At 42.0% G+C, this 14,603-nt stretch overlaps 2 protein-coding genes across 2 annotated transcripts in view; one reads left to right on the forward strand and one right to left on the reverse strand.

Annotated features, from left to right (window-relative positions):
* The window catches only part of C9H6orf163 (chromosome 9 C6orf163 homolog), a 67,035-nt gene extending 61,064 nt beyond the window's left edge, over nt 1–5,971 (reverse strand). The window contains exons 1-2 of the mRNA XM_070376448.1: nt 5,950–5,971; nt 4,385–4,523 (exon numbers count right to left, since the gene is read on the reverse strand). Of these exons, the coding sequence (XP_070232549.1) occupies nt 4,385–4,523; nt 5,950–5,971 (161 nt within the window). The remainder of the gene's footprint in view (nt 1–4,384; nt 4,524–5,949) is intronic.
* GJB7 (gap junction protein beta 7) lies at nt 2,965–12,811 on the forward strand. Its single transcript, XM_070377137.1, has 2 exons — nt 2,965–3,118; nt 10,113–12,811. Exon 2 carries the CDS (start codon nt 10,140–10,142, stop codon nt 10,944–10,946), a length of 807 nt encoding a protein of 268 aa, XP_070233238.1. The 5' UTR covers nt 2,965–3,118; nt 10,113–10,139; the 3' UTR covers nt 10,947–12,811.
* The last annotated feature ends 1,792 nt before the right edge of the window (nt 12,812–14,603 follow it).

The following is a 14,603-nucleotide window of genomic DNA, read 5'->3' on the forward strand; positions in this document are numbered from 1 at the left end:
ACTAATAAGGATCTACTGTACAGCACAAGAAACTCATTATTCTGTTATCTATATGGGAAAAGAATCTAAAAAAGAGTGGATATATGTATATATAACTGATTCACTTTGCTGCACAGCAGAAAGTAACACAATACTAAATCAACTATATTCCAATAAAAAATTTTTTAAAGAGGGAAAAAAGAAAGAGACAGGTACTTTTTCATGTAAGTACCTTGTGTTCACAGATTGTACTGAAGAGCAATTGTTCTGAGACGTGAAGACACATTCTCCCCATATGTGGTTTGCTGCCTAGGGCAATGCTTTTCAAGTCTCTGCATATTTCTCTATTTCTGATCCCATTTCTTAAATTTATTTTTTAATTGGAGTATGATTGCTTTACAATGCTGTGTTGGTTTCTACCATACAAAAGCGTGAATCAGCTGGTCCCATTTTTCTTGACAGGAAATCTCACAACTCTAAAGTCAGCATTGCTTTCAGTAGACAAAGATAACAACAGCTACTATTTATTGAGGAGTTATTATTTTATTTAAGCACTACAAGAAAAACAAAGAAGGGAATGCCCTTTCCATTTTGCAAACACAGAAACTGAGGCTCAGAGAATTCAAGCACCTTGAGTAAGTTCACAAAGTTTGAAAAACAGGTCTGGAATTCCAACCTTTGTATATCTGAACTCAGGTCTGTGGGATTTCTACCTCTGCCCAAAAGGAAAAAAAAAAAAAAATTCTTAATAGAGAATTGACACAAATTCTGATAAGTAACTCCCTTGAACTTTGCCTCTCTAGGCTAAACAAACACCGTCAATCCATCTTTTTAAGATTTGTTTAGAGACACCCTCTCCACTCTGGTCACTGTCTTCAAGACCTACTTGAGTTCATCAAAGGTCTTACTGAGGCCAGAAAAAAACGCAGTGCTCCAGTTGTGTCTAAAATGAGCAGGAAGGACTGCTTACCTCCCTTAGAAGAGAAACTATGCTGGGAAACAATCAAGGTTGAGTTCAGAGCACAGCACTCTGCATGAGGGTTCCCGACACACAGGAGAGCTTAGACCTGCATCACCACCACCAGCTGTGATGTTAACACTTAGACCTTGGCTGTCATACAGCTCTGCATTCAACACATCTCTGTACCCAAGCAGGTCTTCCTGCAGCCCCGACCCCTGTGCAGTTCATCCAGGGGGACACACTGGACACTCGACGGCTCTGGCTTATCCTGTTCTGGGCTCTGCTCCTGCTGACGTCCTGCAGGGCCACATTTTCACACTGAAAACAGAGAACAAGGCAAACAGCATTCATTCCATTCTCTTTCCAGCTCTGGCTCTTCTCTTACCTCTCCCCGCCCTTAAATTTCTAACTCTAAAATGTTATTTTCCCTACAACATGCCACTCCTTTTTCAGTTCTTATTATGTCTGTTTCTCAACAACAACAAAAAAAGGAGGGTGGGAGAATTAAATTGTTTGGCAAAAACATGAAAACATGAGCGTGATTAAGAAAGTGTCAGGTTCAGCAGAGCAAACCCATATACTTTCTTCTATACAATCTCTCCTGATGGCCCCCTACCCCAGCAATTTCTGCCTCCTCTAGCTTATGTTACATGACCCCTGAGGACAGGGACCTTTACCTAGAAAATTACACCTCTGCCACACTAGATCATCAAATGCTACCTTTGTTTGGGTTAGTGCTAACATTATCTGAAGGCTGGGATCTTTCAAATCATTAGTGCTGGAGCTTTCAGCAAGGCCACCTGAAGATTACCCTAACAACACACCACATCAGTCCAACTTTCCTGGCAGCAGGTGTCTTAGTACAACAGGTAATGTTCTAAGGCCAAGGGTGAAGTTTGATAAGTGCTCATTATAACAAAGGAGTGGAAACTAAAAGAAATGATCACATCTGAAAACAAGCTTTGGGATCTTGTCATGATAGTAACCATGGACAGAAGAGCCTGGTGGTCGCAAACAGTCGCACACGACTGAAGCAGCTGAGCACACACAAACCTTTGGGTCACTATTGTGGGATCCTGGGATCTCTCTGTAAAAACAAAACCAAATCAAACAAGATTTGCTTCATTAGGTATGGAAAAGGTTTATCCAGTAATACAATTCATAGTGTAAATCAATGCTTTCTCAAAGTAAACTGCACTTCTAATTTTGGACTAAATATGTGAACATATGGAATACTTTTACAGGTCATGCATGTTAAGAGCAGTTAAGAGAGAACTGAAATCCACATGGTCTGTAGAAGTGGCTATCACAGTGTGGAAGTCTAGGACTTGGGTTTCCTGCTTAGCCCTTCTCTACACTTTATACCCTGGCTCTGGGACCTGCGGCAAGCTGCTCGCTGTGGTTCTGTTTTTCTCATCTCTAAAATGATGGCATTCGATTTCATGACATCTAATATCATTTCTAACTGTGAAAATTCTGTTTCTAAACTATTCTTATTCCAAGAGAGAGGGATTTCATTTTCACTTCTGCACATCTTTAATTTTAGCTGAACTCATGCCTAGAAATGGCTCCATAAAAAGATAAAGTACTTTCTTTCTCTATTTATATACATAGAAAATGTCTATTATCAATGTTCCCTGGGTTTAGAAAAGTCATTTTTACTATGCCTTTTAACTTCTCAGGATTTCTAAGATTAGAACCCATGACGTGAAGTTAAAATAAGCTCATTAAAGATAGATTGACTTATTCTTTCACCTAGTATTTTTCCTCTGTCAATGTCTTCTGATAAATAACCTTGGGAAATCATTTGAAGAGATGAAACACCCTGTCCTATTGTCCCGGCTTCTTTGTGTAGATGATGACAAGGTTTTTTTTAAAAGGCATGTTCAATAAACTGTGTGTACGTGAACAGCTTTGAATTCGTTTTTCAGTTTCAATTCTCTTCTAACGTTTACTGTAAACAGCAGAGACACCAGAATTCTCATCAAAGTTATGAGCCAAAACAAACGATCAGGTTACACCTGTTCAGCTTACACTACCTTGGAAACCAATAGACTCCATTTTCCTCAGCTTAAAACACCATTCCCTCTCAGGGAAATAATATAATCAACTCATGGTTTTTAAATTGAATGAGCAACGGACCGGATTTCTTCTTAATCTTCACATCTGTGTCAAGAGGTAAGTTAAGCTTATTTCTCCTGTGGTAAGATTTGTTTATTTAATGGGAAGGTAAGCTACTTATTGTAATTGAGTAGTCATTCCCTCTTTCCCTTTAGGAAGGAATCCTAATTACTGTATTACAAACCTAGACAAACTGCTTTGCAGTTTTGTGTTGCATCACAGGTGCCCTTTCTGGATGAGCTGCTTCTTAAGTAAAGTTGCCCATTTGGAACGTGGAGGTGACAAGGGTTTTGGGAGGCTCTGGCCAGGGCAGAAGCCTGGCAGGAAAATGGGACATTGGCTGATGTAAGTCGGGTAATGGGGGCACAGAGGCACAGCCCAGGACCTTTCAGTGGCCTTTTCTGTGTGGCCTGAGGACAACCTTTGCACTGTTCCTATGAGGGGATACTCTGAAAGTGTCAACACTTTTATTCATATAGGAAAGTGAAGTAGCAGACAAGTCCTGTGTACGGACATGTGTCAGCCTGGGTGGGTTCTGTTCGCCTCAGTGCTGCTCGTAGACCCTCACTATTGACACGTTTTTAGTATACTGTGATTGATAGGTACAAAAAATAAAATGAGCTGTAAAATAATTTTACACCTAACTTACAGGCTCATCTTTAGACTTACAACTTTAAAATATATATATTTATATGGCTGCACCAGGTCTTAGTTCCCTGACCAGGGATTAAACCCAGGCCTGCTGCACTGGGAGCACAGACTCTTAGCCACTGGACCACCAGGGAAGTCCCTGAACTTACGAGTTTCATGAGGCTATATTTACCAAAGGAAAATCAAACATCACAAAACCAGTAAATTAAAGTTTAGTGGACAAAAGACATCATTTTGCCTGAAATAAAATTGCTACTCATTGAGAGAATGAGATTCTGACTGTAGAGTCCTTGCAATGGGCCTGCCCAACAGCAGGGCAGTCCTGGCTGCTTCTCCTATCGCTGGTCCCACTCTAGCGACCAGCACCTTGGTTCCCGTTACCCTCCCCGCTGCTTCCTGTGGCCTTCCGTTGAGCACAACCCATCCTGTGCTGTTGCTCACAAGCCTAGATGATTAAAGTTCTGCAACTTTTTGTTCCAAGATGCTTTAAAACACACTTTAAATATCAGAGGTCAACAAACATTTGCTGCAAAAGGCCTGAGAGTTAATATTTTAGGCTTTGAGAGCTGTTATATCTCGGTTGCAACTACTCAAGTGTGCTGTTTTGGCATGAAAGTGCCCAACAACAGTAGTAAATGAATGGGCATGACTGTCTCCCAAAACTTTATTTACAGAACAGGTGGTGGACTGGATTTGGCCAGAAGGCTTTGTAGTCTGCCGGACACTGGTAAATACGAGCGCTGAGAGCCTGGGGCAGCCTGGGTTATGAGCTGGTTGTCCAGCGTTGCTTCTGTTTGTTTGTTTAAAGATCCTAGACCAAAGGCACACACATTCATACACTTCTCACACACCCTTGAGAATCTAACAACAGGCCTTCAGGGGCCACAGATCTTGAGCTGAGAAAATCTCTGGGGGATTTTTCCAAGCAGGCATCTCTAAAAATGAAATACTTTATATTCAAACAAGAGGTTATAGAGTTCACACACGTCAGGAGGTCCTATGGGTCTCAGAGGTGGAAAAAGGCCCTTGAGAGGAAGCTTTTCTTTAGGGGTTAAATGATTCGTGTGCAAAGTAGGACAGAAACCAGCTTCAGGGGGAACTGGAGACCCGTCCTGCAGTTTCTGCTGCTGGACTTCCACCTGATTGCTGGGAGTTGTAGACAAGCCTCTTCCCCCTCTGTGTTTCAGTTTCTTTATCACTGCACTGAGGGTCCTACTGTACACTGCCAACTACAGAGGATTGGGCGGGGGACAGACGAGATGCTGTGAGATGTTTTGGAAATAGTCAAGCCCTATCCAAGGATAATAATATCCAAGGTGTTATTATTACTGAGAAGGGAAAGCAGCTGGGCACGGAGGCTGATGATGTTGTCCTTGGTAATGATGGAGCAGGTCCCTGGCTTCCAGCAGTGCCAGGGTTTCTTGAACAGTGCCATCTGGAGCCCTGGGAGGGCACTTGGCTTGCTGATGCCTGAACCACACAAGAAGCCTCCCGTGTGGGAAGTTGCTAGCATAGCAAAGGCTCATCCTGCAATAAGAGAAGGATGGGAAGGCTGGTACTCAGGCCAAATGTTCAGAAGTTCGGGTGTATAGTTAGTTCACCCCAAGCGGAGTCAGCTTTAAGGGACTCATCCACAAGGGACTCATCCAGATTAACCAAGCCCTGGGAAGCCTGATTTATAAAGTGCCTCTCCAGGGACTGGAAATCCTGTATCTAATGTCAGGAAAACTTCTTTGGATAGCTTAAGGAGTCTTGGCAAGGACATGATTACTCAGAAGGTCACTTGGAGTAGTGAGATGCAAATGATTGTGATGGACATTTACTCCAGAGATGCCAGATCCATTAGCCCTCCTTGCTCTGCCAGGTGGTTAATGGAACTCATTTTCTGAACCTAAGACTTGCACATGTTCTCAGTAGCTCTGACAACAGCGCAGCACGTTTGCAGTGGGGGTTGTCTCAGAAAATCCAGTATCCTTGGCTACAGGAGAATAGTGTCCACACATTTCAGTATTCTCTCCATGTAGAGAGCCGTGTAGACACTGAGCAGGTAGGTATATGTCATTTTAGGTCATTTCTGCTCACCCATCTTTCACACAGAGCTCTAGTCCCTTGTGAATCTTCGCTGCTCTATCATGATGCCAGTCACAGGACCACACGATTGACTGTCTTCCGTTTCTTTCTTTACTTCCCACTTTACTCAGGTACCCTCTGGTTGCTATGAAATTCCCAATTCTTACCTTGCTGTTTGAAGTCCTGCATACTCCTACTCCTTGTTATCTACCAACATTCTAGTACTTTCCAGCGTATCCCAGGAATACAGGACAGATGATCTCTTTGGTGTGGGTTTCTTCTATAAAGAGCTAATCCTTTTCCATAATGGTTTTTACTCATTTCACACTCAAAGGAGGTATTTGTCTCCAAATTCTGAGTTACTTAATTTATCCTGGCTATACTCTCACTCCAGGGTGTCATGTTTTATGGAGGGCTGTGATTCCATTAATTTTTCTTTTTTTAAAATCTCATTTTTTATTAAAAAAAAAACAGATTTAGGATTTTGTAAGAAACTACTGTTATTTTTTTAAAATCAGTCAAGTACTACAGTAATGAAATAAATAAATAAGATTTTTAAAAATTCAATGTTTACAGACATATTTATTAAAAATGGCTAAATTAGAAGACATTGAATAATGCTGATACACATCAGGAAGGGATTAGGCAAGTAAAGGCACATCATTTCATCACAAGAAATAAAGACCAGTTGGAAGTTAATGACCCACCGAAGCTCTAGGTCTGTGGTAGTTTTCCTAACTCCAGAGGGTTGTTATGGTGGAACCTTCCTTATGGTACTTAGCTGAAACAGATAGCAACTGGAAAATTTTACTCAGTGACCTCAATGTATTGTTAAAATAGAAAGCACTCTTTCATTAAGTCCAGTGTGTGAGGAGGGAAGGAACAAAAGTCTAAAATGGTTTGGTGATACTGGAAATCCTATTGACATATTAAAGATTAAAAAAAAAAAGTAAAACAAGGTTAATCCTTTTGTCTGGATGAATCAGTTCGTAGAACCTTAGAATAGCTGGTGGAGGATTTTGAGTTTTATGGTTTTTGCAACCCACTCCAGTATTCTTGCCTGGAGAATTCCCATGGACAGAGGAGCCTGGGGGGCTATAGTCCATAGGGTCACAAAGAGTTGGACACGACTGAAACAACTTAACACAAATGTACGCACGGTTTTAGCTCTTTAGGCCATCAGTCCATTTTGAGTTCATTTTTTTAATGGTGTGAGGAAGTGATCCAATTTCATTCTTTCACATGTGGAAATATGATTGTTCTCACACCTTCTTCCCACTCTCACTTTTAATTGAGATCAAATGTTTGGGGAAATTTCTAATTTTCAAAATTATTCCTTATATTAGAATACTGAACATTTTACTTTTAAAAAATATTGGAGTTTTCCAAACTAAAATTCCTGTGCAGTAAACTGCTGCTTCTTAAGGGAAAGGAGAAAGTCACAGGATAATTTGTACATTAGAAATGATAAGTGGAGACTCTTCAAAAATTGGGAGCAATACTTAGTGATTTAAGAAAAGGGATAAATTAAAGACCCTTTTTAAAATTAAGGAGGTGATCTACATTATTAAGAGATTAAAATGTTGAGCTGATGACTTCACAGCTTTCAAATGCTCAAAAGGGCTATTGGGAGATTCCTATTACCCATATTCATAGGAACAGAGCTAGAGGAGAAAAAATGCATTTACCTTGCAATTGGAAAGATTTCACTTAGACATCAATAAAATGGCAAAACTAAAAATCATAATGATAATGCTTACCGAGTACCTAACATGGGTCAGTCTCTGTTTTCAGCCCCATGAGGGAAGTACTGTCTGCATCAGAGATGAACTTGGACTTGAACCCAAGGGGTCCAACACTGTGTCCAGGCTTTTATCCACAGTGCAAAAGCATCCCCGTGTAAAGTGGGTGTTAGAACACCCCTCCCTCCTGAGAAAACTTGCCTTTCTACCAGCAGAGAGATTCAAAATAGGATGGACATTAGTCAGATGATACTCATAATCCCGGCACTTTTGATGGCAGCAGTCTTCTGATTCTATTTAAACACTGATCACTTTCTTACTACTTTTGGAAAAACAGGAAGATAATCTCTTAACCTTTATCCCTTCTCCAAAATGTCCAACAGGCTACTTTTAAACGTTTTGCAACATTACATAAACATCCTCCTGAGTAACGTGGACAAATGCCCAGTGACACATGTCATAGGAAACATAATATCCCCCTTTCCCCTTTTTAATCTCTGAGGCTTTGTTTTAATAATTCATGGAGATGTTAACCTTTGAGGTGGATTTGAGAATCCTTTTTATTTAATGCAATTTTGTTTGTGTTCTGAAGCCAAGGACATTGAAGTATTTTATTCCCTACTGAATAGGGCATTGTGTACCTGTGTCTTTGTTTTTTCTGAAAACACCTCTTAACTTTCATACATCTCCTCGGGGCTCTAGCACAAGGGCTCGTTACATATTGTTCCCTCTGGAAGAGACCATGTGATGTGCTCTAATAGGAATGTTGTTGCCACAACATCCCCATTTTCTTAACCCCCTGGTTTCCCTTACATCGTCATTTGCATGATACTCCCTTAGCTGAGTCTATAGAGAAAGCAAGAAGTAATTCATCTTTGTAATTGGAGATAGAACCTAAAGTGGCAAGATTTTCACCTGAGAAATAACGCAGTATCTTAGTAGCAGACCTGGAGCTCCAGTCCATATATTTTGATTGTGGTAGAGAGTTAAGACCAATGGTTTTTTGGTGTGTTTTTTTTTTTTTTTTTTTTTGTCACCACCGTGTGACATGCAGGATCTTAGTTCTTCAGCCAGGGATTGAGCCCATGCCCTCGACAGTGGAAGCACTGAGTCTTAACTGCTGGACTGCCAGGGAAGTCCCAAGAGTAATGGTTTTCAACTGGAGAGATTTTTCTGTCCCTAGTGTACATTTGGAAATGTCTGGAGACATTTTTGGTCATCGCAAACAGGGTGGGAGGTGACACTGATATATAGCTGGTAGAGGCCAAAGATGCTGCTAAAGAGTCTGCATGCACAGGACAGCTGCTGGACAAAGAATCACCCAGCCCCAATGTCAGTGGTGACCGTGGGGAGGGACTCCGTCTTAGCGTAATGGAAACTGGATTTGAACCCTGCTCTGCCTCTTATTTTGTGAGCCTGGCAGATGACTTTATTTTTCAGAGTCTGCTTTCTCATCTGAAAAAACACTACCACCACCACCACAGACAGACAAAACCCCGCCTCTCTAGGGTGACTGTGAGAGATCAACTCAAAAGACTGCTAAACAGAGAGTGCTGAGCACTCTGTGGGCCCAATGCACAAATCAGGGCCCAGACCAGAGTTCAGTTCTACAGCAAGATGGAAGCAGAGTGCAAGAAAGACCATGTCACCACGATGACAGCTTCCCATCTGCTTTTACAGGGAAGAGAGCAGAAGAGGTGGAGAGGGGAGCAAGAGAACTGAGCAGCACAGACAGCGTACTAGGAGGGGAGGGATACATTAGGCGTTGGGGATTAACAGATACACATAGCTATACGTAAAACAGCTGAGTAATGAGGATTAACTGCATAGCACAGGGAACTCTACTCAGTATCTTGTAAAAACATATAATGGAAAACAACCTGAAAAAAACACATAACTGAATCACTTTGCCATATACGTGAAACCAAAGCAATGTTTTAAATCTACTACGTGTGCTGTGCTTAGTCACTCAGTTGTGTCTTTGCGACCCCATGGACTGTAGCCCACCAGGGTCCTCTGTTCATTGGGATTCTCCAGGCAAGAATACTGGAGTGGATTGCCATGCCCCCTTCCAGGGAATCTTCCCAACCCAGGGATAGAACCCAGTTCTCCTGCATTGCAGGCAGATTCTTTACTGCTGAGCCACCAGGCAAGCCCAAATCTACTGTACTTCAATTAAAAAAAAAAAAAAAGAACATTATACAAAGAGAGAGAGAAGATGGCATGTGAAGGTTATCTGAAGGTACCCAGGTCACCTAGGGGGTCACATCTAATTCTTTCCAGCTCAGCCACAGAGCCCAACCACCCTGAGAGAGAAGTCATAAATTAGAAGGATTTGTTTGGAGATGGGGTAGTCTGGGTGACCAAACAAATTCCAAATCAAACTGGGCATAGGATCATTTATGTCCTGTAGACCAGCTGTGTCATCTCCTTGTATGAAAGCGAGGATATCCTATGGGATTCTTAGAGAGCCCTCAATATCCAGGGTTGTAATAATGCAAAATGTCAATTCCATAACCAACAGGTAAGGTAGCAGAAACAATCAATGGAATCAAGATAAATGAATCATGAGGGATTTTCTTTTGCAGAATCTTGCCTTCTTTGGAATCTCAGCCATGAGTTGGATGTTCCTCAGAGACCTCTTGAGTGGAGTAAATAAATACTCCATGGGGATTGGGCGGATCTGGCTGGCTGTCGTGTTCATCTTCCGTTTGCTGGTCTACATGGTGGCAGCAGAACACGTGTGGAAAGAAGAGCAGAAAGAGTTTGAGTGCAACGTTAGACAACCCGGTTGTGAAAATGTGTGTTTTGACTACTTCTTCCCCATCTCCCAGGTCAGACTTTGGGCCTTACAACTGATCATGGTCTCCACGCCTTCACTGCTGGTGGTTCTACATGTAGCCTATCGTGAGGGTAGAGAGAAAAGGCACAGGAAGAAACTCTATGTCAGCCCAGGCACCATGGGTGGGGGCCTGTGGTACACGTACCTTATCAGCCTCATGGTTAAAACCGGTTTCGAAATTGGCTTCCTGGTTTTATTTTACAAGCTATATGATGGCTTTCGTGTTCCCTACCTCCTGAAGTGTGATCTGAAGCCCTGCCCCAATACTGTGGATTGCTTTGTCTCCAAACCCACAGAGAAAACGATTTTCATCCTCTTCCTGGTCGTGACTTCATGCCTGTGCATTGTGTTGAATGTCACTGAACTGAGCTTTTTGGTCCTCAAGTGTTTTATTAAGTGCTGCCTCCAAAAATACTCTAAAAGACTCAAGTCCTCCAAGTGTGAATGCCACAACCTCAAGTATGTTACATGTGCTGAGATAGGGGCCCCTCCCCTGCTCCAGAAGCACTCTTCAGACTTGGCCACAAGCATAGCCCAGGGAGGTGAAACAAAGTTACTCTGTGACACACAAGAGGCTTAAACAAAGCAAAACCTGCATCTCCCTTAAGCAAGAACTAGGCTTCCTTGGCGGAGAGGGCGATGGCACCCCACTCCAGTACTCTTGCCTGGAAAATCTCATGGATGGAGGAGCCTGGAAGGCTGCAGTCCATGGGGTCGCTGAGGGTCAGACACGACTGAGCGACTTCACTTTCACTTTTCACTTTCATGCATTGGAGAAGGCAATGGCAACCCACTCCAGTGTTCTTGCCTGGAGAATCCCAGGGACAGGGGAGCCTGGTGGGCTGCCGTCTACGGGGTTGCACAGAGTTGGACACGACTGAAGTGACTTAGCAGTAGCAGGCTTCCTTGGCAAACAAAGTGTGTCAACTTTAATGTCATTTGGGAGAAATTCTTAAAAATTTTCATGCTCAGTTGTATATACTAGACAGAGGTCTTATTGTTTGGTTGTAGGGTTCGTGAGGCTACATGAGTTGTGTTTGAATAGTTAACTGCAAATTAGTTTGAAGAAATCCAACAACATTCTTCTAAGCACTTAGATCTATCAACTGGAAAACATAAAAAGTGACACTTCTGACAAATGTGATGGCCTCCAAGCAATGATGGAGGCACTGGCGATCTTTCTCAAGTTGCAGCCAAGGCTCCCCTCACTCAGCCCTGCTCAGTCTCTGTGGAGAAAGACCGTGATGAGGGTGGAACAGCAGCTGAGCCAGGGGCACACAGGAGCACATTCGGTGAGAAGGTTCAGTCCAGGACACTTTGCAGTATAAGTGTCTCTGGATAGAAGTGGACTAGGGGAAAGGGAAGAAAGCCATCGTTTATTGGTATCCAACTTCCCAGGTGGCTCTGACGATAAAGAATCTACCTGCCAATGCAGGAGACCTGGGTTCGATCCCTGGGTGGGGAAGACCCCCTGGAGAAGGAAATGGCAAACCACTCCAGAATTCTTGCCTGGAGAATCCTATGGACAGAGGAGCCTGGCAGGGTACAGTCCGTAGGGTTGCAAAGAGTTGGACATGACTGAGCATGCATGCAAGGCAACTTAAATACAAATATTCCTGGGGGATAGTCTACTTGAGCCTGAACTAGCAGACATGTGGAAGGGGCACTGTAGTCACGAGGGAGGTAGGTCCCACGTGGATGGGGAGCAGAACCCAGAAAGAAAATACACCCACCTGATAATTTCTGAACACTTATCTTAAACCATAGAACACTCAAAAGATTTTGTAAATTTCCATATTGTTGGACCTTTCTACAAGCAGGAATTCACAAGGGTTGTGGTTTGCCTACAATTTGCTGGTACATCTCCCTCTAGGATAGACAGTAACAGTGTATTATGCTGTTATGTTAGTGTAAAAAAATGTTAAAAAAAAGATGTTTATTATTACTTGATTTGAAGACTATTGCTTTCACTTTCCTCCTTTTTTGGATTTAATATGCTAACACATGTGCATTTCTCCAGAATAAAAATGAAGTGACTTTGTGGTGTTACTTGGCTGTCATTGATATCACTACTTGGCCACACTGGGCATGATTATTCTGTGACATAAAACTTGTTCTGACAATTTTAGAATAGGATTTGCAACCCTCCCTGGTAAAGACAGCTCAGAAATCATTCTTCTCTGCTGTGGCTTTTTTAAACAAAAAGTCAGTGCATAAAAATGTAATTTTAACAAAAACTGATTATGTCATGTCTTCCCTGGCCTTCCCTCCTTTAACCTAAACTGTCTCATTACAATTCATGTGTAACAAAGGTTGTGTCATTATGTAGCCCACAGATCATGCCACCAACAACAGTTGTAATCTGTCTTAAGGACTTGTCTTGGAGAGCAGAGAGGATGTGAACTTTGTGGTCCCCCTTCCTCCAGTTTATTCCACAGGTCACTGCTGGACTCAGGCACTTATATCCAGTTTACTTCACCTCGTGCTATGAAAACAGGTAGCCATCACAAATGCAGGTAACCACTGAAAGCCTTATACTGAATGCAAGTAACACACTATATATATATTCCTTTAGGATATATAAGATATATATATATATGTGTGTGTGTATATATATATATATATATATATATATATGTATATATATCTGCAGTTAACAGAGGTTTAAGGTTTTGGAGGCCCTGATCATGGCATGGAATCTAGAAAATAGGGTTCTGTGTACACAACTGGGAGGGAGGTCAGGGAATTTTTCAGTCTGAGGATGAATTTGCTGTCAAAATGTCTTTGGGGACCTCAGCCTCTTCACCTGACAACAAGCTCTGCTCAAGCTAAAAGGAATGAAAACATATGTACATTTGTGCTTTTCCATTTTGCATACGGAGAAGAGTTAAAGCTAATGGAAGCAAAGGCCATGTGTGAAGTTGTTTAGATAGAAAGGGGGATAATTTTTTTCTTTAAAGCTTAATTTACAAAATGAGTTTCCTGTACAAACATTCTGGAAGCTGTCTGGGTGTCAGTGAAGACTCAAAGCATTTGAGAAAAACTGGCAGTTAAACTTTGCCTTCTTTATTCTTTCTCTTATGGATACACTGATATTTATTGAGCAACAATTAATAGAAGACACTGTGTTGTGCATCTTTAGAGATACATAATTCCCATCTCAAGAAAATTTCCACTTCTATTAACGAGGGTGGAGGCGAAAGTGCCATGGAGTATTTCACACCTGTGTCCTGTATTTATTAATGTACCACCTCACTTAACCCCCTGCATGCTTCTGGTGCCCAGGAAGCAGACAGAGAAGGTGAGATCCCAAAACGCAGTTGCCTTTTCAAAGACACTCATCTAGTAAAAGCAGAGTTAAAAATCACAATAGGTCTCCCTTAAACCACCTGCTCACCACACCAGGCTTCCAGATCAGTAAACAGATTTAATTCAAGCCATTCCCTGGTGGCTCAGATGGTAAATAATCTGCCTATGATGCAGGAGATGTGGGTTCAATCCCTGGATTGCGAAGATCCTCTGGAGAAGGGAATGGCTACCCACTCCAGTATTCTTGCCTGGGATAATTCCACAGACAGAGGAGCCTGGCAGGCTACAATCCATGGGGTCCGAAAGAGTTGGATGCAACTGAGCAACTAACACTTTTCATGTTCATTCTTGATTTGCAATGATTTTGTCTTCCTTGTACTTTTCTGCAAAAATACTTCTGGTTACAGATTTTGCCCCTGGCCACAGGGTTTCTTCTAATTGGAGCTGGAAGGAAAAAAAAAATGTTTTTCAAGTTCTTGGATGAAAGAATGCCTAGGCATGCAAGTGGTTATGGTTCCAGTCTTTCCAAGGAAATTAAGCCAGCTTTCTTCAGACAGACTGCAGACTAGAGAGGAGGTGGGGGAAAGGCAAAGACCTGGGGATGTTGATTCTTCAATCCTGCTGTCCCGGACACTGGCTCCACCCTACCCTTTCTAGTTTACTTACATGGAAGGTAAGACCCCATTTTTGTTTAAATTGGTTTAAATTAAGTTTCTAGATCTTGCAACTAAAAGAGTCCTAATAAAATTCATGTTCTTCAAAAACTTCTTCCCTGTATACTAGAAAAAAGAGGTATGACTCGTATCAGCCTTTCCTTTTCAGGCTTCAAGCATTCTAACTTTGACATATGTGTATGTATAGAATTTTTGTGTCAATAGGAAGAAAGAATGAGAAGGATGTCAACACTGGTCACAATAAGAGGAGAGAT

This window comes from Bos mutus, chromosome 9, assembly GCF_027580195.1.
Source record: "Bos mutus isolate GX-2022 chromosome 9, NWIPB_WYAK_1.1, whole genome shotgun sequence".
NCBI lineage: Eukaryota > Metazoa > Chordata > Mammalia > Artiodactyla > Bovidae > Bos > Bos mutus.